Source organism: Lissotriton vulgaris, chromosome 8 (genome assembly GCF_964263255.1).
Source record: "Lissotriton vulgaris chromosome 8, aLisVul1.2, whole genome shotgun sequence".
Classification (NCBI taxonomy): Eukaryota; Metazoa; Chordata; class Amphibia; order Caudata; family Salamandridae; genus Lissotriton; species Lissotriton vulgaris.
Genome location: NC_141696.1, coordinates 1,147,488,847 through 1,147,515,609, shown reverse-complemented (window position 1 = coordinate 1,147,515,609; position 26,763 = coordinate 1,147,488,847). Strand labels below are relative to the sequence as shown.

The window sequence follows — 26,763 nt, the reverse complement described above, 5'->3', positions numbered from 1 at the left end:
CAGGCAGGACCCCTCCTTCTGTAATAGGTGGTAGAATGCTGCTAGTAATTACCCCTAGCAGTAACCTCCCACAATTACTAGAAATGGGCCCATGTCTTGTCAGAGCACAATGATGTTGAAGGTGTAGCCTGGAAGTAGTCCAGGGCAGTGCAACACTTGATCGTCAATATGCGATAGACCCCTGAAGGAGCACCGAAGTACCTCACGTCAATGCTTTTCACAGACAATGCATCCTCTCGCCACAGTCTGTAAGAGGATATGTAGTCATTCAAAACCCATCACAGGGTATGTGAGGATTGTGGAGAAGTAACTTAAACCTGAATAAAAAGTTATGTTATGTTATGTTATGGGTGTCTTATATAGCGCTCGGCTACTCCAAGGAGTGTCCCGGCGCTTTCTGACCCATAGCTGAAAACAAAGAGGAAGATCAGAAACAGGAAACAAACCGATCATTGAGTATAAAGCCAAGTCTTCAAACCCTTTCTAAAGGCCAGCAAATTGGATGTACAACGGAGTTCCAGGGGGAGGGAATCCCACAACTTAGGAGCAAGATGTTTAAAAGAGCGTCCCCCTATCCTAGCTTTCCTGCTTTTCTAAATATTATCCGTACAGTCAGTAAACTGTAAGTCCTCCTTGGAAGATATGCTTAGGTTTTACCCTTTCAGAGATCATTGCTACTAATCATGTCTAAGAATTTCAGGAAGGCTAGAATTCTGGTTGCTGAAATGACTGAAGGTTGTTGCACCATATACATTTAGGCAATAGTCCTGCCAGCATGGATTGAAGGTCACAGCTGCTCCTTTTGAGGAGTTTAGTAGCAGCGAAGAGCTAGAAAGTGAATATTATGCAATTGAATTTTTCACCATGAAGACATTGTGGCTCATCAAAAATGCATTTAGGAATATTAGTGGGGCCAGCTATATTCACTGGAAGTCCAGCTCCCAGCGTGCACATGCTGTAACTCCCCTAAAAGCAGGAAGTTTTATGTTTATATATAATTGGATTTTGTTAGAAACATTTGATAGAGTAACATACAAAAGATTACTTTATGAATATGTTAGCTGTGGGGGAATGGTGATCACTTTTGAAAATGGCTTGTAAACTCGTTGCACGCCAGTCTTCGCAAGATGGTTATTAATTGTAAAATTTGGAATTTTGCGAGAGGCTCATACTTGGGACAGGACAATTTCTTTATAACATATGAATGATAAAACAGGAATGAGATGAGACAAGTGACTTTGCAATGATGGATGCACTGGAATCACAAAAAGTTCTTGCCACACTTGCACCAAGGGGAGGCCAGGGCGAATGACCACAATGTGGATGAGGGCCAATGAGGCATTTTGGTAATAATGACTTCCAAATTCAATGCAAACTGAATTCAGGCAAATGAGGGAACCCATAAAGAAAGTATCTGGGGACGTTCATAGAGGCAGCCATTAATACAGATTGATGCTGCATCAAATGCCAGATATGTAGCTTCCTGCATTAGAAGGGTATGGACTGGTGAGGTACACAAGTCGTTTTGCTAATGCACCAGCTACTAGTAGTGCTTAATTTGTAAATACATAAGTGCCTGGGCTCTCGTCAGGAGGTCACTGCAGCTTTCACCACACATTGCTCCTGCCATGCTGCCAATGATAGTAACAACACAACTACTAACCATCACACTCCTACAAGTGTAACGATTCAGACTATTGCAGTGCCCCAAAGCTATAGTTTGAGCAGCAGGTAATAGTCATTTTTAATTTATATTAAATTACTAATTACCTGTTGTTGTGGTCATCTCTAAATTATCAAGACAGCGCCACTTGTGGCAGACTGTCACAAGCACTGGTGTTGACAAGTAAGTGCCTGTGCCGAGCACCAGAAACCAACAGCTTAAATTAAGCACTGCAACAGGCTCATGTTTACAATATTCTTAGCATCATTTATGAAAAAATATTATTCTTGCATTGGAAATGGGAGAGTGGTTGTTGTAAAATTGAGACTAATTGCTACCAAAGGGGAGAGTTTCAGGAAACTTAAGGAGGGTTTTAGTGAGGCACACCCATGTACAAAAATATGCCCACAAATGAGCAAAACATATGCACTTCTCAAAAAGTCACACACATACATACTACAGTAGCAATATTGACAAAATAGGCTCACATCACCTCTAGACAAGCCTGGAATAACATCAACCACTCCACACGGCCAATCACTGGTGCTGCAACAAACTTCCATAGAAATCAATAAATGCAGGGATTCGCATAAACATCACAGAGGAAATAATATAAAATGTTTTCTTTTAAAATTAAATGAAAAAATGTTTTTAATAAATGCTAATTTAAAAAAGGTTTTGGTAAATATTTTTTCTCTTTTTACATTTCTTTTAAAAAAGCAAATATAATTGTATTTATTTATATTTACAATATTTTAAAATAAAAATGCTGTCATACTACATTATAAAATGTCGATTTCATTTAGCATTGGTAACTTTTTTATTTATTAAAAATATGTTTTCTATGTACAAGTAATTTAATTCACAGTTTATTACTAAACTTGCAGCACGTGCAGCACATCTGAGTGTGCAAGGTCAAAAGGATTTAACAGGAGGAGCTTTCTCACACCCATCCTCTCCTGAAAGTCGTTGCAAAATATGTACTCAACTGAGGTTGTATGGAGGCAAACCATGTAGATCCCTGTACTGATAACAAAAATAAAGGGCATTTCAAGGAATGTCTTCTCCCCCATGAAGTTTATTATTCTCTTAAGTGTGGTGGAATGCATCCCAGATTCTAGAGATGGTGTGTTGTGTCATCTGAGTGAAGTAGCCTGAAGGAAAGAGGAAGTATATGAGTGTGTTATTTTTCATTATCTACTTATTTATTTTTCCTTAATGTATGTGCGTTGTGGGATCTTTTGGTACAGTGTATGTTGTTTTATTGCCATCTGGAGTTCTCTGCCCTCTGGGGCAGGGAGCTCCCTCTGCTCCATGGGTTCAAGAATTCCCAGAACAGGAGTAAATTACTTGTAGTAACCCTACTGTTGTAAATTCGGCCACAGAAGGCTCCACTCCCTCTGTTTGAGGGTATTGAGAGTCCTAACTCTAAACCTAGGTGGAGATCTCAGCATAGAATTGGTGACAGCATCTCTGAGAAGATCGCCACCTCTTCTTAGGTAGAAATTTCCGTGTGTAGAGATCCCTGCATGGAAGTTGGCCTTTGTTTATGGAGTTAACAGTTTCCACCTAAGAAGGTTTCTTTAATAATAGTGAGTACAATTATTTAGCGCCAAAATCACTACGCTATGTGCTCTGACTCCTATTGCAATAGGTTTCTTTGCATAGGAGTTGATGTTTCTTAGGGCTAGAATGTACGAAGCATTTTTGTTCTCACAAACGACCGAATTCGTAGAATGGGCCGTATGCCACTGCAAAAATGACTTTTCCGATGTATAATGCCCAAATTGCGATTTGATAACTTGTAGCCAAATTGCAATTTGGGTTTTGGGATTCAGTATTTGGAAGGATTTTTTGGAAGGTTGTCCCTTCCTAAAACCAAATCGCAATGTTATGTAGGAATGCTTACCGCTGAACCAAAAGTCAGTCGTAACCCATTCTCAAATAGGGGGTTCCGAAAGGGACCCCTTCCTCTATGAGAATGGTCGGGAAAATATTTTTTAAGAGCAGGCACTGGTCTCCTGCTTTTAAAAACTGAAACTTCAAACTTTCACTTTTTTATTTTTAAAGGCATCTCATTTTCCTTCAAGAAAAACAGGATGCATTAAAAAAAAAAAAGATTGCTTAATGAAAAATAATTCAAGCCACCATCCCTGTAATGACAGCGAATCGTGGTGGGTCCGATATTGCGACCTACCTCAATAATAATAGTGACGTTGGTCTATTTGCGACCCACCAGGAATTACTTATTACTCAAAAGAGTTTCACACATTAGGAAAAACGATTTCCTAATTGCGATTTGTAGGAAATCACATTTGGGAAATCGGTATTCCTACTATTCATACATCTGGCCTAGGTATTTTAATTTACAGCTGTTACTAGCTCAATTTTGTAGTAGTCAATTTATCGACATCCAGTGGATGAAAGACAGAGTTGGCCCTGGCAGTGTTTAATCTGTGACAGTAAAGGTATATTTTATGCCAGTTGTGCATGCTTAACGTGCAGATCTCATCCTGCCAGTTACACACACTGACTGAAACGACCAGACCCCCGGGTATTTACAAAAATCCAACAAGGACTTTGATGGAATCCTGATGTCATAGGACTTTACACTGTTGTTCTTTGCTGTGAGAGAACGCCTCTACCTTTGAATGAATAACAGAAATGGTGAACAGTTTCCAATTATTGATAATGAGCTAAAATACTGTGGATGTGGATGTGGCTGAAGCCCAGACTGTACAACAAATACAAGGGCGGTAACAGAGAAGAACTTAATTGTAATTGTAAATTTATTTATTTTATTTATTTATTTTGAAAGTTTTATATAGCGCGAACAAGATCTTTGCAGATATCAGAGCGCTTTACAAAGCAGGAAATACCACCACGGCAGTGAAACTCAGGTCATTAGGGAGTAAAGTAAAACAGGTACATCAATAATGCAAATATTACAGATAGATGTGTGCATAGATAGTCAGGTAAGTCCATAATACAGGTAAAACACATAGTCGTAGGGATCATGCAGAATAATACAGATTGGTGCAGTCTTTACAGATAACGTTAATAGGTCAAGTGTATTTGGCCATGAGAATGGCTTTTACTTCTTTCTTAAAAAGTGTGATGTAGGAGATGAGCCTGGTTTCGGGAGGGAGTGAGTTCCAGATCCTGGGTGCCATTCCTGAGAAAGAGCGTTTGCAGCTTACAAATGAACAAAGTATATGAGGTAGCAGACAGTGCATAATAGGGATAAAAGTGAGATGGGTGCAGCTTACAAATTATACAATATGCAAATAGGAATGTACTACTATAGATATACTGGAATAAAATACTAAAGATATACCGGAACCAATGTAGGTGCAAACATAAGGCTACAGTAGACACATATGACTCTAGTGAGCAACCGATAAAATATGAGGTCGCGATCTGTGCACTACCGGTGGGGAAAAAGTGAAAATGGGTGCAGGTTACACAAAATGTATAAAATACCATGAGAAATATAATACTGCAATAAAAGGCAGACACTTAATCACGTAAAGAATTAGATACCATGAGAAATATAATACTGCAATAAAAGGCAGACACTTAATCACACGAAGATTTAGATACAGAGCTATGTACAGTCTGTGGTGGGTGGGATTGGCATAAAAAGGCCAGTTCTTAGGTTATGTTCAGATGGCCGCCCGAGTAGCACATGCAGAAACAAGCGTCCTTTGTAGTAGTCCTTTGTCTGTTGTTGAAGACTTTTAGAGAGTTAGGTTTCCCTTTCTACTCTAGGGCAGGTCGGGTTAGTCCATCATCTGTGTTAGTTGGTGGGGAGGAGAAGGTACAGCTCCAGCGTTGCAAGGAGGAGAGGAGGGCGTCTTATCTCTATTTTGGTGACCCCATAGCTCATTGGTATGTAGCCTGATGGTCATCTGGTGGGCAGTGGAGGCGATTTATGGCTCTTCTTTATGGCCCCCGCCATTTTAGTTAGTGGAGAGTGCAGGGACCGCTTTGCCCACAGAAACAATTCTGCAGGCCCGTCCCAATGTGGTAGTACATTCAGAGCATTCACAGAAGTTATTTGCGTGCATAAAACTTCAAGAGCCTCATGAACATCGTGCTCACCATGCTGCAACAGTGCTAATCAGGACAGGCGATTCACCAACTCGCCTGTGCAGACGCGGCATTTGGGAACTTATACTTGTACGTCCATTATTGGGGGGGGGGTGGCGGCAGGGCATCCGACTGAGACACGGTGTGAGCAATGATCCACAATCTCACCGAGAGTCTCACGGGGGTAGGGTTGCCCTCTCTCACCTGCACTCATTCAGACCGCTCTCCCCCCCATCTGCAAAGTTACATCCCCGATCGCTGCTCCAAAATATCTCAGGGAGTGGAGTGGGGGGGGACGTAGAGCTCAGCTTGTAGAGGGGGGGGGGACACAGAGCTCACCTTGGCCACAGTGCGCTTGCTTTCACTGGAGTCGCCGAGTTGTGTAGATTCCGTCCCGGAGCCCTGGAGCCCCGGTGCAGCAGTCAGGCAGGAACTCAGCGAGCAGGACAGCCCGTGGGGCACCTGGGGTCTCAGCGGTGATTGCAGCTCACCTTGGCAACAGGGCGCTTGCTTCCACTGGTGTCGCCGCGTTGTGAAGAATCCGACCTGGAGCCCTGGGGCCCCGGAGCAGCACTCAGGCAGGAGCTTAGCGAGCAGGACAAGATGGCAGCTTAGCGAGCAGGACAGCACAGCTCCCAACGGGGCACCGGGGGTCTCGGCGGTGATTGTAGGCAAGCAGGAATACTCCGCAGCGGGGTTCCCGTCATCCGTCCGGCGCCAGCATTGATCCCGGTCAGGCTCCAATTCCACGATGACCAGCGCCAGCGGTGGTGATTGCAGGCGGGTCCGGCACCACTTCCCCAATGACCGGCGCTAGCAGAGGTGATTGCCGGCGGGTCGGATACCTCTGGTGCCACAGCTCATCGCGCAGGCAGCCACTGGCTCACAAGCAGCCACAATGTGCCCCAGTCGAGCGCGGCGGGCTCCCGGCAATAGACATCTGTGTCGTGCTATGCAAACTGGCCAGGGGGAGCCCAGGGACCGAAGAGGAAGGTGTGGGTGGCTCGTCTTCTCCTGCGAGGCTCAGCTTCCAGGCAGGTCGGGGATCCTCAGCAGCTTTCGTCCAACGCCAGGCAGGTAAGGAAGTTACTGTTACTTCACATCCAGTTACTTGTTCCAGTTACTCTCGTGTTGCTTAGCACAAAACGCGAGCCGGGTGCTAACGGGGATAAAAACCAAAATTGGGATCCCCAGCACTTGGAGCTCCCACCGGGAGCTCCTACCCGGCGGCCATCTTGATGTATTTATACAACGCTCACAAACCCTGACCAAGGCTTTGAAATGCTTTTTCGGCAAATAGAACGCTACTCTGGAAACCAAAATTGGATTCTGCTTCATAGCAGTGCACTCTGTGTTTTTTATAGGGTGCTTTGCACTTCTCAGAATAATGTGCTATATTGATAGATTTTCTGAAATCGTAAGTGGGGGGGGTTCAGTGACAGAGAAATGGGTATTGTTCACAAGAGTGTGCCAAGTGTGGTGGCAACATTACCCATTCCACAAAGTCGCAACTTCATAGGTTTGACAAACAGTGCCAATGCCATTTCCCCCACATGGTGCAATGATTTGGAAATGTGGATTTCTACAAACGTTTTTAGAGGGTTTGGGATAGGAATTTCTTCACAGAGTTTTATTTTCCAGATGAAGAAAAAGAGAAACACATTTGCATTTGGGCTAAGGATATTCCTCTTGTGCACAGTCTTCAGGTGTAGGATAATGTCGGACAAGGGTACTTCAGACAAACCTCTAAGGTCGTAGCTACATAGGACCCATAAGAACAAACATTGTCAAAACCAATCGGTCTTGCTTTGCCAATGTCATGCCTGCCAAGTATCATGCATCAGGCGTGATTCTAACGCATTTCAGTGTGGGTTTCCGCATCACCACACTGAAATGCGTTGTCGTGCATTTTAATGCAACTGTCTTACCAGCCCTGAAAGAGGCTGCTAGCACGCCCGCCGGTGCCTGTGCATTCGCAGTTTCAAAGAAGAAGCCGCGATCTGGAAGTTTGCAGTTTAATAATAAGGTAAGTTTTATTTAACTTTATTTCACGCTTTAAATATAATTAATAAGAAGGGCGGGAAGGCAGGCGGGAGGCGGGAGGCGGGCGGGTGGCCAACTTCCGTTCCGCCCGGGATTGTGCAGAAATTTGCACAGTTTTTCCGCCTTCTTTGTGGAAGGCAGACAGTGCAAATTATCGCACATTCCGTGGGCGGAACGGAAATATCCGCCCACCCCTAATAATTACACTGAAATTATGACAATGTCACACATAAGCAATCTGAAACCTTGGCAGCTATGCAATGTTCAGAGAAGAACGTGATCAGCGTAAATGTGTGTAGAAAGCAATAAAAGCATTGCTTTCTTTACTTTCAAGACATTCATCTTGCATCATGCAATGTGTGTTGCATCATCAAGTGCATCATGTACATTGCCATGATGTGTGATGTGTTGATACAACTCCCGTTGAATCACATAATGCAGCGGCTATCTTGAAAATATAGAAAACAATGTTTTCAATCTTTCTACGCGTTAAACGTGGCCAGTCGCCACTACAGGCTTCAGTAACAAAGGTGGTGTTTAAAATACATTAAAGGCTACCACCTTCGACAGGGCTAGCACTAGACAGTGGAGTGGGGCACTATGCAGGGCATCTCCAAGCCTGACATCACTGTCTCGGCGCCATGTGGAAGAGCATTGAAAGAGAGCATACCAGGGCCGCTCTGGGAACGAAAACCGGCCCTGGCAATTGTGTCAGAGAAGCACCAGGGCAGGTATAAAGGGTGTGTGTGTAAAAAACACTGCAGCTGCTCTTGTTACAGGGGGCCAATGTTGCAGCTATGCTGCAAAACTGGACCAGAGTAACAAAAATGGCTCCCAGGGGTCCAAAACCAGCCCCCACCCTGGCGGCCCACCAGGGAAATTCCTGGTGCCGCTATGGCCAGTCCGGCGCTGGAGCATCCAAGGCATCACCAAGGTCTTCATCTGGTGCATGGTGCACCACCAAAGACCACAGGAAGGTAGGGCAGTAAGAGAAAGATGGGTTAATTCAGAGTGGGATCACAGTAAAGAGAACGAGAGTGCTCTGAGAGTACAAGAACAGATTACCGTTGCACTCAAGAAAGTGTGTAAAGTGTTAAGTAACACAAATCAACATGTATATCACAAAATGGCAGAATTATTCAAACAAAGCACTCTCAATAAGTAGATCTTGGAGTCTTTAATGTGTTGTACAGCCAGCCGACACGTGTTTCATCGCATTTATGCGAATCCTCAGGGCTGAAATGAACAAAAAATTGACAATGGAGCATGTTTTTTATATGGATATTTACAACTATAAGACCTGGTTACATGGTCTTGCATGCACAGTAGTTGCCACTACCAGTGTACAATATTACATCTCCTATTGCTGAGTGCTATCCCAACACATCCGTGTCGTCGGTGTGTAGTTATCACTATTATCTCTAACTGTGCAGTATAATAGTGATTTTGTGCAATTACATGTGGTTGTGACAAAAAATATATGTATTGATGTGGACACACACTCTATGATCCATAGGTGAGCTATTTGTGGATGATACAGTCATACTGCATGCCATAGTGAATCTGTGTGAAATATCTACCCTATGGAACTCAGAAAGTGTCCGTTTCATACCTGAAAGGCTAAGATCCAGTCAGAAGGTCTAAATAACAGTACAAAAGAAAACACGGTAACAGAAAAAATCTCATTACCACTTGTCATAATACTACACACAGGCAAGATGAAAAAACAGTGGTGAGAATATGAAAAAGTCAGCATGCGAACGCTCACCGCTCAGCTGGTGATACTTCCAACCCAGCTGGGCCCTTGACCGTAGAGATTTCAATTGTGTATATCGAGATAGTTCTGTAATTAGATGAGCGATCTAAGTTATAGCAACAGACATCTAAATGTCATAAGTTGACAAAATATAGTGCAACGACGATAATTGTTACAATATCTGTGATTTTAGATACAAAATCATTGTCTCCTTATCACTAAAGACAGCGCGCCCAGGCCTACCACAAGTTAATATGGTGGTTCACAGAACATATTTATATATCCGGTCTCCCCAATTCAAAGCTAATCATCAACTCTAAAATGTAGGATGGTTCTGTAATACATCCTGCTCTCCCTATACCTCCCCTTACTATGGTAGGTTGTGCAGTACACTTACTATATGTATTCTTCGAAGTGTATCGCAAAAATGTATATAAATCCGCTTGACAAGTCCAAATTCGTAGGTATCAATGACACGTTAGCCCACAGTGCGTGGAATAAAGCCCTGAAAAGTATAATGGGCATAATTCAGTAAACCATTTTATTTTAATTTCGGCTATAATTCACATGGCATTGTTCGATATATATTCTCTCAGTCTTACCCAATGGTATTAGGTAAGAATCGTGCCCCGTGGTAATTGGTCCAAGTATTATATGCTCCCAGCTGAAATGACATAAAAAACGAACGGACTAGTGAAAACGGGATAATTCGCGTATGGTATTACCGTTGCTGGAAGAGGGGGCTGCCGCCACAATAGAGTCGGTAAACTTACCCTAGTCAAGCGGAGAACCGGTTTATCCACGTCTGAATCCGACGGTCGTGTTCCTGTATGGACACGTGACCGTCGCTCTGACGTCCATTACATAGCGTCGGGTAATCGCGTGTGAAAAAGACTAGACTGTATCTGTCTCGAGAATCACCTCCAATTCGGGTGCCCATATTAGAAAACCCCAGACGCTCTACATATCGTATGGATATTAATGAATAGATACTGCTCGAAAAGAGTGATTAATGCCACAAATTAGCGGCACTATAATCCAGAAAACGTAGGGGGGCGGGAGGGGGGTTTTTTAGAAGAAAAGGGGACTATGGAGATTAATAGGAAAAAGGGTGGGCGGTCCAGCGAGAAGTAAAGAGTGATAGGGGTAAAAGTCTACAGCCCATACAGCAGGTCACTATCTGTAAAAGTTAAAATACAAAGTGAGTGTGTTCAAACATATACTGAATTCTAGTGAACATTGGGAGTGACCACCGTGCTGGGGATCTGTAAACTGGTGGTGCTTATTTCATTCACACGTGGGTATAAACACCTATATATATATAACACGTAGTCTCTACACATATTGTAGTTGCAAGTGGCATAATTATATACAATTATATAGTAGCACAAAACATTATGTAAAAAGAAAGTGCAGGGGAGTCATCATGACATGAAGGAAATAATTATATGCAATTGCATAGTAGCACAAAACATTATGTAAAGAGAAAATGCAGGGGAGTCATCATTACATAAAGAAAAAATGTACAATTACTTTTCTGCATATCAGAAATCATCCATAACCAAATAAAGGCACATGGCAGTGTCATTCAACGCTACCATATATCAGTTGCCTAGGAAATATTGCATTTCATGATCATAATTAAGTCCCTGTTCCACCGTTTTAAGACGCATAATCCAAGTAGCCTCGGTGCGCCTCAATCGTAATTCCCGATTACCTCCCCTAACATCCAGGGGGACTGTGTCTATGCCGTAAAATTTGATTACCTTGTTCATCTTGTCACTTGGAACAGGGACTTAATTATGATCATGAAATGCAATATTTCCTAGGCAACTGATATATGGTAGCGTTGAATGACACTGCCATGTGCCTTTATTTGGTTATGGATGATTTCTGATATGCAGAAAAGTAATTGTACATTTTTTCTTTATGTAATGATGACTCCCCTGCATTTTCTCTTTACATAATGTTTTGTGCTACTATGCAATTGCATATAATTATTTCCTTCATGTCATGATGACTCCCCTGCACTTTCTTTTTACATAATGTTTTGTGCTACTATATAATTGTATATAATTATGCCACTTGCAACTACAATATGTGTAGAGACTACGTGTTATATATATATAGGTGTTTATACCCACGTGTGAATGAAATAAGCACCACCAGTTTACAGATCCCCAGCACGGTGGTCACTCCCAATGTTCACTAGAATTCAGTATATGTTTGAACACACTCACTTTGTATTTTAACTTTTACAGATAGTGACCTGCTGTATGGGCTGTAGACTTTTACCCCTATCACTCTTTACTTCTCGCTGGACCGCCCACCCTTTTTCCTATTAATCTCCATAGTCCCCTTTTCTTCTAAAAAACCCCCCTCCCGCCCCCCTACGTTTTCTGGATTATAGTGCCGCTAATTTGTGGCATTAATCACTCTTTTCGAGCAGTATCTATTCATTAATATCCATACGATATGTAGAGCGTCTGGGGTTTTCTAATATGGGCACCCGAATTGGAGGTGATTCTCGAGACAGATACAGTCTAGTCTTTTTCACACGCGATTACCCGACGCTATGTAATGGACGTCAGAGCGACGGTCACGTGTCCATACAGGAACACGACCGTCGGATTCAGACGTGGATAAACCGGTTCTCCGCTTGACTAGGGTAAGTTTACCGACTCTATTGTGGCGGCAGCCCCCTCTTCCAGCAACGGTAATACCATACGCGAATTATCCCGTTTTCACTAGTCCGTTCGTTTTTTATGTCATTTCAGCTGGGAGCATATAATACTTGGACCAATTACCACGGGGCACGATTCTTACCTAATACCATTGGGTAAGACTGAGAGAATATATATCGAACAATGCCATGTGAATTATAGCCGAAATTAAAATAAAATGGTTTACTGAATTATGCCCATTATACTTTTCAGGGCTTTATTCCACGCACTGTGGGCTAACGTGTCATTGATACCTACGAATTTGGACTTGTCAAGCGGATTTATATACATTTTTGCGATACACTTCGAAGAATACATATAGTAAGTGTACTGCACAACCTACCATAGTAAGGGGAGGTATAGGGAGAGCAGGATGTATTACAGAACCATCCTACATTTTAGAGTTGATGATTAGCTTTGAATTGGGGAGACCGGATATATAAATATGTTCTGTGAACCACCATATTAACTTGTGGTAGGCCTGGGCGCGCTGTCTTTAGTGATAAGGAGACAATGATTTTGTATCTAAAATCACAGATATTGTAACAATTATCGTCGTTGCACTATATTTTGTCAACTTATGACATTTAGATGTCTGTTGCTATAACTTAGATCGCTCATCTAATTACAGAACTATCTCGATATACACAATTGAAATCTCTACGGTCAAGGGCCCAGCTGGGTTGGAAGTATCACCAGCTGAGCGGTGAGCGTTCGCATGCTGACTTTTTCATATTCTCACCACTGTTTTTTCATCTTGCCTGTGTGTAGTATTATGACAAGTGGTAATGAGATTTTTTCTGTTACCGTGTTTTCTTTTGTACTGTTATTTAGACCTTCTGACTGGATCTTAGCCTTTCAGGTATGAAACGGACACTTTCTGAGTTCCATAGGGTAGATATTTCACACAGATTCACTATGGCATGCAGTATGACTGTATCATCCACAAATAGCTCACCTATGGATCATAGAGTGTGTGTCCACATCAATACATATATTTTTTGTCACAACCACATGTAATTGCACAAAATCACTATTATACTGCACAGTTAGAGATAATAGTGATAACTACACACCGACGACACGGATGTGTTGGGATAGCACTCAGCAATAGGAGATGTAATATTGTACACTGGTAGTGGCAACTACTGTGCATGCAAGACCATGTAACCAGGTCTTATAGTTGTAAATATCCATATAAAAAACATGCTCCATTGTCAATTTTTTGTTCATTTCAGCCCTGAGGATTCGCATAAATGCGATGAAACACGTGTCGGCTGGCTGTACAACACATTAAAGACTCCAAGATCTACTTATTGAGAGTGCTTTGTTTGAATAATTCTGCCATTTTGTGATATACATGTTGATTTGTGTTACTTAACACTTTACACACTTTCTTGAGTGCAACGGTAATCTGTTCTTGTGTATATAGGGGTAGTGTTTTTCTACTCATTGGAGTGGTTCAAGGTTTCCCCACTCGCCGTCCTGCACCTGAATAGTCAATCATCTTTACACTGAAGTGCGTATAAACGGGCTGTGCACCTGTGTCTATACTGATGAAAAGCCTTTTCCCTCTTTATTAGTGCTCTGAGAGTAAGCCATGCAGTCCCATGGAGGGCTAAACAAGTAATAGATTTTTTACGAAAATGTTGTTCCATGACTTCATCAATGGAATGCAACCCTAGTCAATCAAATACAAGTGTAAACAAGTTATGGTTGAGGAGAGGGACAAATACTGAATAGGAAGGAAAGCCATCAATAAAAAGCAGAGAACTGAGATTGACAAGAAAGTCAACTAATCATAGGCAAGATCTGACTCTGTGTATTCTTGTATAAACTGCTGTCTGGGACAGACAACTGGAGCTGTGCCTAGCGCGACTATACGAAAGGTACAACTACGGATGTCATAGATGCATGAATGCGCCTGTTTTACTATTTTTTGTCAATTAGATCCTAGGGCATGGAACTGAGCGGAGTAGATGAGCTTCCACGTGTTGGTGTGTGATGGCTGAGAGCAGATGTCAAATAGCCAATATTGCTGGCAAAAAAGGAATCAGACTTGTTGGTTATCATATCAGTCATAGGCTATCACAGCTCATATAAAGGGCGAATCTTGGGCAAGGAAGGTGCATGAACAAGCCGGCACATGCTCTGAATTCAGCAGATTGGATGTCCTGACCTAACCCAACTACATGATAACACATACCCATCTAAAGATTGTGTATAGAACAATGACTAGCACTATTATGCTGAATGTATGATGTTACAACTCATACATTTACAATGCATGCCTTTACAACAGTTTTTACATCGCAACACCCTTTACAATGCATTCTTTTACATAGCATGCCATTACATCGCATTTTCAGAAACTACCTTTACAACGCATTCCATTACATCACAATATACTTTTACAATGCATACCATTACATTGCATTTAAGGTAAGTATTGGCTACTATAGGGGTAAAAATTACTATTCCCACTCCAGTGAGTGCAACAGTAGGGAAAGTGTTGGATAGTGTAGGGGTAAAAAATATTATTCCAACTCCAGTGAGTGCAACAGTAGGGAAAGAGTTCGATAGCGTAGGGGTAAAAATTACTATTCCAACTCCAATGAGTGCAACAGTAGGGAAAGTGTTGTATAGCGTAGGGGTAAAAATTACTATTCCAACTCCAGTGAGTGCAACAGTAGGGAAAGAGTTCGATAGCGTAGGGGTAAAAATTACTATTCCCACTCCAGTGAGAGCAACAGTAGGGAAAGTGTTGGATAGCAGAGGGGTAAAAATTACTATTCCAACTCCAGTGAGTGCAACAGTAGGGAAAGTGTTGGATAGCGTAGGGGTAAAAATTACTATTCTAACTCCAATGAGTGCAACAGTAGGGAAAGTGTTGGATAGCGTAGGGGTAAAAATTACTATTCCAACTCCAGTGAGTGCAACAGTAGGGTAAGTGTTGGATAGTGTAGGGGTTAACATTACTATTATAACTCCAGTGAGTGCAACAGAAGGGTAAGGGTTGGGTAGTATAGGGGTAAAAATGACTGTTCTAACTCCAGTGAGTGCAACAGTAGGGTAAGTGCCGGGTAGTGTAATGGTATGCATTGTAATGGTATGCATTGTAATGACTTGCGATGTAATGCCTGAGTTGTAGTAACATGCTTTGTAATTACTTGTGTTGTAGTGGCATGCAATTCAATGGCTGCGTTGTAATGATTTGCGATGTAAAGGATGTTGTGATGTAATGACTGCTATGTAAAGGTAGTGTGATGTAATGACTGCGTTGTAAAGGTTGTTTCCCATTATGCTATGTCCTGCTCTAACGATGAAACACGTTAACTGAGGTCAAATCTAGGCAGTCATAGAGCGGGACTGAATCAGAACCCCTGTGCCCTAAAAGGGCTTTCAAATGTTATACTAGGATCCAGAGGCCGGGCTCTGCTGATATCCTAGCCTAGTACCATCCCAAGATGGCTCCCTCTGGAGGTGGCTGCAATATACATGTCAACAAAAAGAAAATGGAGCTATCATAGGTTACACTGGTGACCAGCTGCACACAAACCTCCATAGGCAGAGCTCTGCTGTTCTAAACTACTACCAACCCTAGATGGCTTCCTCTGGAGAGCGCTCTTGTAGACAAGCTGATAGACGGAACATGGAGCTATTACGGGTTACACTGGCAGCAAGCTAAGCACATCCTGCACAATCAGAGCACTTTTGTTCTCCTAGCCTTTCACCACCCAAAGATGCCTCCATCTGGAAGGTGCTTCCCTAGACAATCTACTAGAGCGAAGGTGGGACGCTTTCCCAACATCTGACCCCCTTTATGCAATAATTTGTGTACGCAATAGAAGACATACTCCACCAAACGCATGGCTTGAGTTTGGTCAACATGTCAGCATGACTAACTCTGAACGGGTCTTTATAGGCTGATAAAGCATGTCCTCGCGAGTGAGACTTTCTGGGTGTAAACCAAGAGCACCAGGGACATGGGTACACCCTGACATTTTACCTTCTTTGGAACGTTACGCTAAATGGAAATTCTGTAAAGTTTTCCCTTCACCTTGCTTGAATCAAGGGCACCGTCAATATCGGGTTAGAGGAGTTTATAAAGAGGTCTATCCTGTGGCTGAAGAACATGGGAAATGTGATCCTGAGTGTAACGGGGGCGGGGTCAGTGAATGTGGGGGGAGGGCCAGAAACATTGCTAAAAAGAAAAAATGATTCTGCAACTATTTTGTTGGCCTTTCACCTTAAGGTTAATACATATCAAATATAACACACCGCCAGTTAATGTAATCACTGGTAGATGAAAGCAAAGTTGGTTAATGTAATCACTGCAGATGTCTGTGTGTAACTAGACAATCCGAGAACTGAATCCTTGTTGGCACAGTGGGGAACAGAGTGCATTTAGGTTGATTTGAGGACCTACCCCCAGATTAAACCAATGTGAAGTTGCAAGCCATTATTTAACAATTGCATTGTACACAATATAACGCTGCCTCAAAATGCACAAAGGGATTTCGTGTTTGAGATAAAACAAGTGCTTTCCAAACATATACATTTACTAATACACAATCAGACTGAGCCCAGTGCAAATTTTCTTCATACGCTTCCATTAGAAGGATCCACTCCAGATCTCATCTGGAAACACCCTTAGACTGCCTCTCAAAAAGATGTAATCTCTGCCATCTGGAGCCTCAAATGAATGAAACGATTAATGCCATAAAGTGGGTCCTAATTTGCAGTTCGATTTTCCCATTAACTAGTAGCGTACAAAGGATACCATGTGCGATGGTGCAAGCAAGGAAACTGTTGCTGGGGTAGCAAAATACAGAAATGATCCTGGTTGAATGGCACCCTCAGGACTCTGAGCCTGGTGTCACTGCACCTGCTGCACGAATGATAGGTACGCCTCCGTCATTAACCAGGTTCACGCACGTCCATTTCTTTACTTACTTTCGCAGTCTGCTTCTACCTTGGCTTCACAGTACAGGAGCCCCGCTCACCCCCTTCCATTTCAGCCGGAGTCCCCTCATGGTCGACATTAACCTTAGTGAATGATCGTGTTTTTAACAAAAAGTAAGGACTGTTTTTGTAAAATTAAAAAGATTGGAAAGATGATTCACACTAGAACACATCAGCATCGAGCACTGGGTCTATCCCGGCTGATCATTCCTAAACCCCATAGTTTGAATCAGTCTGTGATTGGGTGAATTTCTATTCAGATTCGAATCGCTGTGGGCGCCATTGATTGCAAGTGCATGTTACAAAAACAATAACCATAGTTAGCAGAATGAATAAAAACTGAACAATTCAATCAATTAAAAATTAACTATATTGCACGTCTCTTTAAAATAAACCATATCAAGGCACTTCCTGGTTAGGAGAGGTGGATTCACAGAGACTAGAACGGTTTGAACTTTAAAGTGCTGTAAAGAATCCGTGTTGTTATTGTCCAACTCGATAACGTGCGTTTTGTCGACCTTGAAAGGATGAGAGACCAAGCCTGTCCCGTCTGAGCTCCAGGCGTTGCTTGCCTGTGGGTGGCGCTCAGATTCTTGCAGGAAATGTATTGACGGATTGAGCTGTCTCGAAGGCACCAGCCAGTGCTGCCGACACACACGGCGCATTGTAATCACTCCAATTACTTCTCCATTAGAGAACTGGGTGCCTTTGTCTTTTTGATGATTTATTAAAATTCAAATCACATACGTATATGTTGCATAACCAGCCCACTCGCGTGGGACCGTGCAAGAGGGAGGTCACGAGTGTAAGAGGTAGGCAGGGTTGGTGGAGGGTTCCGCCAGGCTCCGCTCTGGTGCTGCTCAACAGATGCTACAGATGTCTCCTGCAGTCACATAAAGTGTTAGCTGGCTTCACATTCAATAGAGCACACAGCCACACGCGCTTTCACGGCTTGTAAACGCTCCAGAGCGTCCGAGCGCTGCGAAGCCACAATCGTGGAAGTTTAGCGCTACACACATGCTAGAAGCGATATAATTAAATTACAGACCAACACAATAACACCATCACCCGCTAAACATGTCCGTCCGCTTGTCATCCCTCCGAGATGTCTGAGCGCTGCGATGCCACACTAGTGAAATGTAAGCGCTACACACATGCTGGGAACTATACCATTAATGTACCGACCTATATGCCGGAGTTAAGGTATGGTCAATGCCCCCATCTCCTTCATGACACAATGACACTAAACTACGTATGATAGCTTTCTGTCACCAGATCCGCTGAAGTCAATGTCCTCTGGTTCAAACTGTCGCGCGCTCTTCCAGTGGTAATTAACAATAGATCAATGAACCGGCATTCCTATGTTCAGAGCGTGGGCACAGTGACAACAGATCTGTGGAAGAAGCATGCGGCTGGAGGTGGCACGATGCCCACAGATCAGACGAGTCGTGCCAGCTGGGCGGGTAAGGCAGACCACGCGTACGCTGCCACCCTGATCAATGAACAGGGTCGTCATTGACATTCAGAGGGGATTTAGTAACGCATCGGAGAGAGGCTTCCCTGCGAGCAGCTATTATTAGACCAGAGCGAGAGAGCGGCGGAGCCAGCAGCCTGCCCGGCAGCAGCGGGCTGTAGGGGCAGGCTGTAAGGATGCCTTCACAGCAATAACCCGCGGCTGGCACCGGAGGGCGGGAGCAACGCTCCGCCTGCAGCACGGAACCACCGTGTTTACACCGCCAAGCCACCCCAAGCCAGTACAGAGAAAACGAACCACGACAACGTCGTGACCGAAAGAATGTGCTCAGCAGCAGAGCCGACTGCGAGGGCAATGCGCCCACGACTTTCTTTTATGTATGTTATGTTCCAGAATGAGGTGGTGCTGTCTAGTGGTAGCGAGGCAGAATACCGTTTTAGAGGATGTAACAACCCCAACCCGGAAAAGCAGTGTGATCTTGGGCTTAATTGCGTTCTCAGGTCTACCTCTGTTTGTTTGTTTATTGTCCCTAATTATTGACCCGTACTTGCAGAGAGCAGCGAGTGGCATGGTCATTGCTAAGCCCTGCCCTGCATAATGAGAAAAAAATGATTATAGTGCTTAACACATCAGCCTTCACCCTCCTGTTAGGAGCTATCGTTTCGACAGCTGAAGGATGTGATATAAAAACGGCTGCCCAGGAGCACACATTTTCATGTCAAGTTGAAGAAGCTGGCATTAGAACCGGCATCTTCACTGCTCGGACGTCTCCAGTGTAGACAGCAGAGGAACACAAATTCAGCATTCATCCAGACAGTACGGGCACTATATCCAAAGCAAGCAATACATCAGAAGCACAATAACTTTTTATACACCTTCGCCACCCCCTCCCTCCCAGCAGCGAACCCAGCTCCCATCAATCCTTGTCACACAAGATTAACTGAACGCACAGAAAGAACTAAAGTTAACAGCGCAGCTGCTGACTTTCGCAGACGGCTCACTCCAAGCAGCGGGCGCGATAGGGGCTAGAGGGAGGGAGAGGGAGAGGGTGAAAGGAGTGATGTACAGTGCTCTTCTGGCGTGAATAAGGGCACAGCTGTTTATGATTTGATGCACCTGTATCACTTTCAAACGCAAACAGTCTGTAGAGGACGCCAAAGGTGCGAAAGTGTAGTCTGGACCCCCGAAGAAAATGCCTTCTGCAAACAATAGCCCTCATTTACCAAAGTTAGTGCAGCGTCACGTGATTCAGTGCAATTTAGCGCTGCGAATGAAGGCCTTAAGTCAACAAATAGACGCTACCTTCGGGGTCGGTTTTGGTCATGTAGGCACCCAAACAAAAATTTAGTAAATGGAGACCAAATGTACAAACATGTCTTCCACTGCTCCAATTGTTATGACACCATGCTGCTTCTAGGCACCAAACACCTCACACTGCCCCTCAGTCCCTCTGTGAACCTCTGTAGCGCCTCCATTTTGCTGCTGAGGAGGTAGAGTGTAACGAGTACACAATGTGGAAACTAAACATGTTACTTTGCGCTCTGCTAACTTTTTGTCGCTGCCTTCATGGTTCATGAATGATGATGGAGGGAGGACAAAAGTACCATGGAGCCTGCAAGCCTGCTTCCACTGACTGACGTCCATGTGCGTTCCTGTTGACACTGACAGCCAGCCAGGCTAAACAGGTGCAGAAGCCCCACACCTGAATGAGAAGCCACAGACTGAATGTCCACATACATGGAAGCAGTGTTAGACTGGCCTGGAGGACAGGCAGGCAGTGCCAGGTGGGCCAACTTGAAAGGACCAGTGTGCCCTTTTTTGGCCCCATAGGCAGTGACAGGTGCACAAAAACCGGTCCACACTCTAGTCCCTTCAAACTGGCCCATGTGACAAGTGCAGACTGTTTAGAGGCCGGACCAACACTGGTGAGAAGGTGATGGAAATACCACCTGCGGAATCTCCTCCACATTTAACAGCTCCTCCAGAAATCAGAGTAGTTTCAATTAACATCCAAATGCAAATCAGACTCCAAGTCCTATGGCACCCCTGAATAAGGCGCTCTCCATTGAAGAAAGCCCAACCATCTCCCAAGCCTCCATACCTTCTCCAACCCTCCCAGCTCCCTTGCCATCGTCCCACCATGTGACGTTTGTACTAATGTTATGAATAGCTTCAGTACTCCTTGTCTGCAGGCACGTGGCTGTTACATGGATGAGGAAAGCAGGTATGCCGACAGCCATGCACTATTCACGAGTGATTCACAATTGTTGTACATCTTGTATCCCTAGTGCTGGCAAGCAGCCGTCTTGCACACTCGAGTTCAAAAGTTCACATATTCAAAATAAAGAGGCTGGCGGGTGGCACACTCACCTTCAGGCTGCGCGTGGGGTTCACCACGCAGACAAGCTGCCCTGCGGCTGTGAAGACCCTCTTGGCTTTGCAGTGATGAAACCTGAGGTGAATGAGGTCCAGAACAGCTCCAAAGCACTGAGTGAAGAAAAGCATCACAACTTTTTTCCGGGGCTCCCTCTCTCCCCCGAAGACTCAGGTACTCCAGGTCGTGGCACCTCCTATCGAGCTAACTGCACATAGTTTGCCCAGGTCGCGCGGGGCACAAAGCTCGCAAAGTCACCCGGACTTCGCCTTCAAAGGGCAGTCACGCCTTGAGGTGGAGGCTGAGCAGCAACCATGGCCGTCACTGTAATCTGACAAACAGGAAAGAGAAACTTGCTTGGGAAGGGTTAATGTCAGCAGCGGGATGGCTGTCAGCCCCTCCACCTGAACAGTGCAACCTGGCTGCGAGCACTGTCCTCCCGCACAGCCTGCTGGCATGCCTTCGTATCCATCACCAAAATAAAGATGCTTAGTATCCTGCAGCAGCGCACCGGCCAATCACAGCCCGGAAGGGTTCTCCTGAAAGGACGGAGACAGCCAATGAGGAGAGAGTTCCCCGCCTCCTCCCTCCCCAGCTCCCTGATGAGTGGAGCCTGGTGGAGAATGTATTATTGAGTATTACCATAGATCAGCACGCTGCGTTTATCGTGTGATTACCGCCAGCTCCGCGCGCCGCTCCGCACAGGCGCCGGTGCCATTGATTGCTGTGCGTCTCAATTTATTAACGGGCTTCATTTGAGAAGAGAGCTCACTTTAAAAGCCAGACAGGAAGGTATGCCGCTATAGATTAGAATACAATAAACTTTGTATAACATCTAAAGGGTAAAGGGGCGAACGGTGTTTTGCAGCTCTGCATTTTTACCGGTCAAAGTATCTTGGCAAGAAGTGGAGGCTAAAGTTTGAAGAAAAAAAGAGACTCTTTAGAGGCGGTAATATATATTGAACGTCAATCTTTCTAGGCTTGTGTATTCAGCCAGCCATATTTTGTCGTTGGTTTCATAATATATATTATTGGGGTATGCAGAGTTTTATTACCCCCAGATTAGTCTCGCATAGTTCCTTATTAGCTTCCCACCTGCAGCTTGTGACTTTTTTCGCACTCTTTCAGGTGCCTACAGCAACCAGTAACCTATGAGCATTTTCACTGCTTCACACCTGACTCGACCTCGGACACTCACGAGGCAGGGGTGTAGCTAGAGCTTATGGCGCCCGGGGCTATCCTTCGGATTGCCGCCCCCCTGGGGGGAGTGCTGGGGGAAAAACGACGGCGAGGACCTGAAAGAGGTCCGAGAGACACGAAGTATTGCCGCTAATAGTTACCTCGATCATGCAAGTTACATGCACATACAAGACACGGTCCAGGAATAGACAGCCCCGTCCCCAAAACAGTGCCGCCTGGGGCGGACGGCCCCCACCTAGCTATGCCGCTGAAGGAAAAGCAGAAGGAAATCCTAAACTTACATCAGTTCCACCTACCCTTTTTGTGACATCTCACTCATAACATCACAGCTTGTGCAGGACCCTTGTCCCCTGCCCCCTATCTGCCCCGTCCATGACCTCAGCAATGTCTGCAGACTGGTCCACCACACTGGATTTGACCACGATTCCCCTGGCAGCACCTTCAGGATACTACAGGTGAGTCTAATGCACCCGATCACTAGACTAACTTGAGTTCTTCAGTTGGGGCAGTAGCAGCCCTGCAGTGGAAGCCTTTTCACTCCACCCAAGCCCCCCATGAGAGCTCAGTGGAAGCCATCCCACATGCCCCTCCCAGGAGAGAGCAGTGGAGCCACCCACTGCCCCAGCCGCAGAAGAACTACATACCCTGACGGCCCCCCCATCCCAGGAGAGAGCAGTGTAACCATCCTACGCCTCCCTCCCGCCAACCAGAGAGCATTCAACACCAACTCAGTGTCGCCTACGATCACACCAGTAAAGTAGTGTGAGTTTTTGAAGACTGTCAGTGCTCCGAAAGCATTTCAATAAGCTGGAGTGTTAGGCCAGAGAATGCAGTAGAATGTGAAAAATGCATGGGATAAGCTGTGGTTAAAAATACACAAAACGTCCAGAGCTGCTAATACCACTCAGACTCTTTACTTATTTATTTATTTATTTTGAAAGTTTTATATAGCGCGAACAAGATCTTCGCAGATATCAGAGCGCTTTACAGAGGAGGGGAGCATATATACACAGATACATCAATAGTGTTAAAAGTACAGTGTAGTGATATCATAAACAATCAAGTAAGTCAATTTCAAAGTCATACAAAAATGCAAAGGGTTCGAACAAGTAGTACAGATCAGTATCGAGTCTTTGAAGTTGATCCCCAGTAGTGGTTCAAGTGTATTTAGCCATGAGGATCGCTTTTACTTCTTTCTTGAAAAGTATGGTAGAGGGGATGAGCCTGGTTTCAGGGGGGAGTGAGTTCCAAATCCTGGGAGCCATTCCTGAGAAAGAGCGTTTATAGGTTTTTTCCTTGCGGAATCTTTTAGGCTTTAGCAAAAGATTGTTTGTGCCTCTAGTGTTTCTGGAGCCTCCAGAAATCGTCAGCTTCTGAGCGAGGTATCTAGGTGAGCTCAGGTGGACAGTCTTGTGCGTCAAACAAGCGATTTTCAGGTGTATTCTGGCTTCAAAAGGCAGCCAGTTCAGGGATTTGAAGTCAGGGGAAATGTGTGAGTGTTTTTTTGATCCAGTCTCGCTGCGGCGTTTAAAGAGGCTCTTATGGCTGCCGTAGTAGCTAGGGGGAGACCGCAGAGGGCGGTGCTGCCGTATTCTATTCGAGGTATGACTAGTGATTGTACCGCAGTTTGGAAGTCTTTGGCTGGAAGGAAGGGTTTAAGTTTCCTAAGGGAGTTGATTTGGTAGTTCGCTCCCTTAGTTGCTTTGTTGATGTGTTCCTGCATGCTGAGATTGGTGTCAAGTGTTATGCCCAAAGATTTTGCTGAGTCCACGATGGTGGGTTGAACATTGAGTGCCGTTAGGTGTTTAAGCCACATTTGTGCGGTAGTGATCTTCGCGGGAGGTGAGATCAGAAGGAACTCTGTTTTAAGGGCATTGAGTTTGAGATGATTAGCGGCCAGCCAGGATTCGGTGCTTCTGATCGTTGAGTTCAAGAGCGTGATTGTAGTTTGAGATAAAGTTGGGTGTCATCATCATACATGTGGAAGTGTACATTGGATTCTTGTAGCAAGGTGGTGAGAGGTTCCATAACTAGGTTGAACAAAGTTGGGGATAGGGAGGATCCTTGTGGTACGCCTAGCGATACAGGTCTTGGCGCGGACATCAAGTTGTTGCTCTTGAATTTCTGCGACCTGTTATGCAGAAAGGACTTGAACCATTTGAGCACAGTTCCAGTTAGGCCCATTCTTGTGTTTAATAGTTCGAGTAAATTCTCATGTTTGACGGTGTCAAATGCGGAGGAGAGATCAAGGAGGATGAGGAGGCAGGTATCGTTATGATCTACGATTTGAAGGGCGTCGTCAATTATGTGAGTCATAGCAGTTTCAGTACTGTGATTTGCTCGGTAGCCTGATTGATGAGAGTTGAGGAGATCAAACTGAGTAATGTGTTTAGTCAATTGTATTTGTGCGCATTTTTCCAGCAGTTTGGCAAGAGTCGGAATGTTGGTAATGGGACGGTAGTTGTTTAGGTCAGAGGGGTCGGCTGTAGGTTTCTTTAGCAAAGGTGTGACTTGTCCAACTTTGAGGGAGTCGGGAATGGTCCCTTGTTGAAGTGAGCTGTTAATGATTTTAGTCCAGAGTGGAAGGAGCGACGGGGTAAGGACTTTGACAGCGTTAGCAGGAAGGAGGTCCGTGAGGTGATTGGATGGTTTCAGAGTGCTGAGCAGTCTGCCAATTTCTTCTTCCGTGTAGGTGACAAAGGTTGACCAAGTGGCATGTTTTTTTGGTTTAGTGGTTGCTATGCAGTGGGGTTTGGGATAGAGGCTTGCGTCCATGAGGAGATCATTCTTTATGTTGTCAGTTTTTTGGTTAAAGAAAGAGGCGAAGTCTTCGCAGGAGGGAGCTTCGCACATAGTGTTGAGAGGTTGGGGTTGTTCTTTGGATTGTGTTCGGATAAGCTCAAACAGCTTTCTCGGACGATTTTTGGTTTGGTCGAGCTGACGGCTGAAGAAGTCTGATTTACTTTTTATATAATCGTTTACTTTTCACTCCACAAAAATTAGCCACCTTTTCCCAAGACCTCTCGCCTAAATGTTGGTCCTGCTCCTGTCCACATGAAGATTTACTTCACATGCTGTTTCATTGCCCTCACATTGCTTCCTTTTGGAAACTGGTCTGGTCTCGTTTACATAAGATTTTTGGTTTTACACTTCCTTTCTCCCTTCCCAATGTCCTTTTGGGTTCCCTATCCCCTGATTTACCACTTTCTCCTTCTCACTTTAAGTTGCTTGACCTGTTTTTAGCCGTTGCATTTCATCTCATTACCTCCAATTGGAAAGATTCCACTAAAGTTAGTTATTCTGCTTGGTGGAATGCTATTTGTTTCCATCATAGACTTGATACCAACTATGTTACCCCCGTTTCATTGGCTGTTAAACGAGATATGTTATGGATCCCTCTCACTACCTAACTTTCCAAAACCTCTCCCTCTCCTCAAACTGTTATTGTTAATTACCAAAATCCATCTGATGATGTTCACAAACCATCATGATTTTGCTTATTTCTCTTTTTATTTCGATTTACAAGTTCTGTGCTTATTTATTGCTTGCTGTCTATCACACATTGTTTTATTTAAATTCATTATTTGCATACAATATTACGTTTTATGAATTGTCATGCTCCATTCCCCCTTTTATTTCGTTTTCTTTTTCCCTTCCTTGCTATTTCTTTTTCATGATTTAGCTATAGGTGTTTATTGATTCCGTTTTATTATACCTCCTTAAATTTCATTTGTATATCTCTTATGCCTCTCGTTGATTGACTGTATTACATTTTGTATTTATGCTATGTTTTTGGTTTCAATAAACTTGAACTTAAAAAAAAAAGAATGTGAAAAATACAGTTTTTACCTACCCAGGCCAGAAGAGGGGTCTGACCCGTGGCCCATCGTAGAGACAGCCTTGACCCTGCACCTGTCACTTGAGACAGCCCCATGCCCGCAAAAAATATGTGAAAATCTACAGAAATATTTTCATATTTTTGTGGGGGGGGTAGGGTATACTAGGAGGGGACAACCCACGGAATCTTCAGAAGGAACCGTGGCAATGTATACTAATAACAGTATCCCAATGTAATATTAAATTGAATTGCACCCAAGGTGCCTTGTTTCAATATTCGTGATTGTTTAGAAAGCAAAGTAATTGAATGTGAGTCCTGATATCACGGTAAATGCCTGTCTTCACAAACATCTCTTGTTAGCACATGAGTAATGCCAAGGTCTCTGCACCTTCATATCGCCTGTGCTCTTTTTGTGTGTGTTAATAAGAACATACAGGTGTTGCTTGCCACATTCACTCTTCAGCTATAAATGTCAATTTCAGCACAGACGTACTTTGCTGAGCTGGCGCTGTAATAAAAACCAAGCACGGGCAAAGCCAAAGGGTCTTGCTTATGAGAGCTATTGCTTTGTAGCCATGCTGTACAGCAGTGCAGATGCTTTGCAGTGTGTCTACAACAAATTTTAAAGGGCACTA

General features: G+C 44.1%; 1 protein-coding gene across 1 annotated transcript in view; it reads right to left on the bottom strand.

Annotated features, from left to right (window-relative positions):
- The window catches only part of SIAH3 (siah E3 ubiquitin protein ligase family member 3), a 434,603-nt gene extending 413,078 nt beyond the window's left edge, over window positions 1-21,525 (bottom strand). Inside the window, exon 1 of the mRNA XM_086933437.1 lies at window positions 21,087-21,525. Coding sequence (XP_086789563.1) covers window positions 21,087-21,221 — 135 coding nt within the window. The 5' untranslated portion in view covers window positions 21,222-21,525. The remainder of the gene's footprint in view (window positions 1-21,086) is intronic.
- Between the last annotated feature and the right edge of the window lie 5,238 nt (window positions 21,526-26,763).